The sequence below is a fragment of the Monopterus albus genome, unplaced genomic scaffold (assembly GCF_001952655.1).
Source record: "Monopterus albus unplaced genomic scaffold, M_albus_1.0 scaffold26.1, whole genome shotgun sequence".
Lineage (NCBI taxonomy): Eukaryota > Metazoa > Chordata > Actinopteri > Synbranchiformes > Synbranchidae > Monopterus > Monopterus albus.
In genome coordinates, this window is record NW_018127906.1 from 4,000,881 (window position 1) to 4,004,902 (window position 4,022).

The following is a 4,022-nucleotide window of genomic DNA, read 5'->3' on the forward strand; positions in this document are numbered from 1 at the left end:
GCATGACAAAGAGGGAAAAAAGAAAGACACATGGATCCTACATAGACATAAAGAGCAGATATATACAGTGACTTTGGTTTCAAATATTCTGACTCCTTCACTTTCTGAACGCTTTATTATTTTTTTAAGTCCATCTGTGACAAACTGTATTGACTGGACATAGTTTAAATGGCACACCCCTGTGTATATACTATAAGGTCCCACAATGTTTCACACTGCATGTCAGGACAGAAACTAAGCCATGAAGTCTGTAGACCTCTGCAATAAAAGTGTGGCAACACATAGATCAAGGTACAGGTATAGAATCACTGCTAAAGCTTTGAGTGTTTCCTGGAGTGGAGAGGCCTCAAATATTGAAACGGAAGAACTGTGGAACTACCAGGATTCTTCCCAGAATTGGGCATAAGAGGCCAAGGAAAGCTTCAGAAGTCCTCTGCAGAGGGGAGAACCTGCCACAAACCTCCATCAATTAGGCCTTTTAGGTAGTGGCTACTCCTTTAACTCTGAGTAATAGTCATATGGCATACAGCATGAAAACACAGACTTAAACCCCACAGAACATCTGTAGAGAGATCTGAGGATGGCAGTTCACAGACACATTCCATTCAATTTGAGAGGATTTGCTAGGACAGATGGGATAAACTGCCCAAATGCAGGTATGCAAAGCTGAAGAGACTCACCCAAGAAGACTGGAAGCTGTAATTGGGCCTCTACTGATTTGGGGGTCTGAATACTCCTGTCAGTGAGAGACTTCAGTTTGTGGTTTCTAATACATTTGCAAAGATGTGTCATTATGGGTCACTTAGTGTAGATTGATGGGCAAAATGGAAATTATTTTATTTGTTTAAAATCATTGCACATGTGCAACACAAAGTGTGCAAAAAGCGAAAGGGTCTGAAAACCTTCTGAAGCCAGTGTAGATAGAAAAATATCTTAAGATAAAGGAGGAGAAAGGTGATTGGAGAGCAGATGAAAAACAGACTGAAGCTAAGACAGAGAGGATGAAATGGCAGAGACAGAGAGATTAACACGAACGGAGTGGCAGAAATTGAAAAGGCAGTCGAGGGCTGGGGACAGAGAGACGGACAGCTCAGAGTGATGGCCTACATTAGCCATTCTTTACTTAATGAGTCCCATATTGATCGAGCCATCACACACCGCACACACAAACACAAACGCACAATTCTTCTGCATGGTTTGTTAGATTTAATAGCCAGGCCTAAAAGCAACTTACTTCAATTAAATTAGAAGAAATATGAGTGAAGGCTCAATTACAAAACACTATGCTGTGTATGTGTATTTTGCAAGCAAATACTTAAAACTCATCAGTCAGTATCTCAGAGGTTCAAATGACCACGAAGGAAGATTTAGGTAAAAACACTGGCCCTCCCTGGATCACTGCAGGGATTGTAGTTCATTGTCTTATTAAACGACCACATATTCATACCATATCTGTCGGGGTATGGTCATAGATATGAATGAATGAATAACATCTGTACTGAGGAAATAATTAATTGTAACAATGTTTCCTACACACAAGTTAGTTAGTAAAGGAGGAGGAGCTCAAACTTTAAAAATGTGTAGAGAAGATGCAAGGTTGCTGAACACGTTATAAGATTTCTGCTGTACCACATGAACTGAAATCCTCAGAAGTGGGAACTCATGGAGAAACTACCCCAAGAAACCGTTGAAAGTAGGAATTATTGTTCTGATAACTGTTCATTCCATAGATCATTTTCTGGATTAAATGTTAAGCAGAGCTGAGTAAACCTGAGTTGAGCCGGTACCGGGTGATGGAAAAGGGTCTGATGTATACTGTGACTGGGCCACTGTACATTTACTCCCAATATATGGAGACAGAAAACACAGAAACACAGAGCACTGCAGCACACAACAGCATCAGGAACACATCACAGATTCATCCTGAAGGACCAAAGCAAATCCAAACATACAGCTAGAGAAGGAAGGAAAGGGGGAAGTCAAACCAACTACTAAGGTTCCTAAGGTATATGATTAACAACAATTATTCATGGCAATTTTTTTTCTTCAGGGCTAAAACATTTGCACAGTATCTGAAAACAAATCAAACCAAATGGATCTAAATGGCATTTTCTGTAAAGAGAGGAGATATTTTTAATGTGCTTATAATGTATATAGCTGTGTCTGCCTGTGTTCATGTTTGTGCAGCTGCCTGTCCATAACACAGGAGACATATGAGATAAGTGTCTGATGGTGGCAGCATTAACTGGAGCGAATGTAAACAATGCTCATGTTTAAAGCAGCGCACCTTGGCGAAGCGGCGGTTATAGTGGGCCACCACAGAGGGGTCAGGGCAGTCCAGCTTCTTGATGATCTCAAAGCTCTGGTTGAGCTGAGTGAAGATGTCCACCACAGAGGTGGAGAACAGAGCGTGCTCAGACGTCTGCTGGAACTGCAAGTAGAGGGAGGAGAAGGAACAACATTTCACACCACTAGTGGCACTTTCTCAAATTCTTTTTCCATCCTTACTCTGCTCGTTTCAAGAAGTACTGTTCCTAACAAACTTTTCACCAACTCGTACATCCTCTCCTTCTCTACACTCCTCTAATCCTAGTTACTGTAGCTGTGGTCTTGTGTGATTACCTCACAGATTTCAGGGCACTCTGATCATGACAGTCATTATCATTGACTTGAAATGTTGCTGGTCTGAGAATAGAGTACTTATGGTACTGTTGCACTAATTTAATAGATCAGTTAAATGGCTCAAATGGAAATGAAAATGGTGCCCAGAGGGTTGGTGAAGTAGTTTGTGGTAGTTAAGAGAATCATGCCACATATATCCCAAGTGACTGAGTTTTGCTATTGCATCCTGTGGTCATCTGTCTTTCTTACTCATAGTAACCTACAGTGAATGGAAATACAATAATAGCATCTCTACTGGCCTACATGCAATCTCTCATAGCTTAAAAGAGTTCGGTCATGAGAGTAAACTGGCAGAGAATATGTATGCTGAGCAAAATAAGATTTGCTTATAGCATTCTCTGATAGACGGTATGCAGAAACCTCTTAATGCCTCCTCACTCAAGAAACGCAGCTAAGCCTGACAGCAGGTCTAGACAGCCACCTCGAGTCTGCTGCTCCACTCACAAGGCATAGTGGACTCACTGCAACGTTTATTCATCCTTTAGCATTTGGCTCATCAGTGCTTTGCTAACTTTTTTGCAGGTATCTTGCTCACTTAAAAGCTACACTTTGCTGCCATGACTGTTCGTATCTCCAAAGCTCCACCTGTACACTCTGAGCGTATCCTCCCATCCAAATCCTAAGCATAATGTGAGATGTGACGAGGTAAGAGCCAAGACACTCAACATAACAGATAATGTCTAAAAGGAGCACAAACCCAGATTTTTCCGAACCACTCTTTTCTAATTGGTATTGTTTGTTTAGGTCCTACTGTAAGTTTGATTATCCCAGTGACTCTTAGGCCATGTCTGACAAAAAATTGGCTAGCTGATCTTTTATTGCAATGCAAGCTGCAAATTGCGTTAGACAAACTAATGCACACAATCACAATCACAAATACAAACCAAGGAAACAAGGGATGATGTCTACAAAACTTGTGAGAGTCTAAGAGCCATAACGGATAAAATGGAGCATTTGGAAGTACAGTCCAAGTGAAAAAACCTGATCTTCGAGGGAATCAAGGAGTCAGCTGGAGAAAGCTGGACGGAAGCGGAATGTAAGGTGAAGGAAATATTAAAGGATAAACTGCAAATTCATCAAGAAATTGAGATGGAGCGGGCTCACAGAGTCGGGAAACCTTCTGATCGGGGACCGAGGGCGGTGATGGTAAAGTTGATGAAAGAGAAAGATAAGGCACACATACTGCAACAAGCAAAGAAGCTTAAAGGATCTAATATTTATATAAATGAAGATTACACCGAGTCTGTGAGGAAGAGAAGAAGGGAGTTGATGCCGAGGTTAAGGGAGGCCAGGGCGAGGGGAGACATCGCGTTCCTGCGGTATGACCGACTAGTGACCCG

The 4,022-nt window shown here is 41.6% G+C and overlaps 1 protein-coding gene across 1 annotated transcript in view; it reads right to left on the bottom strand.

The window, feature by feature from the left end:
* Positions 1–4,022, bottom strand: part of unc13ba (unc-13 homolog Ba (C. elegans)) — a 142,582-nt gene that overhangs the window by 22,361 nt on the left and 116,199 nt on the right. The window contains exon 30 of the mRNA XM_020595042.1: positions 2,288–2,431. Within this exon, the coding sequence (XP_020450698.1) occupies positions 2,288–2,431 (144 nt within the window). The remainder of the gene's footprint in view (positions 1–2,287; positions 2,432–4,022) is intronic.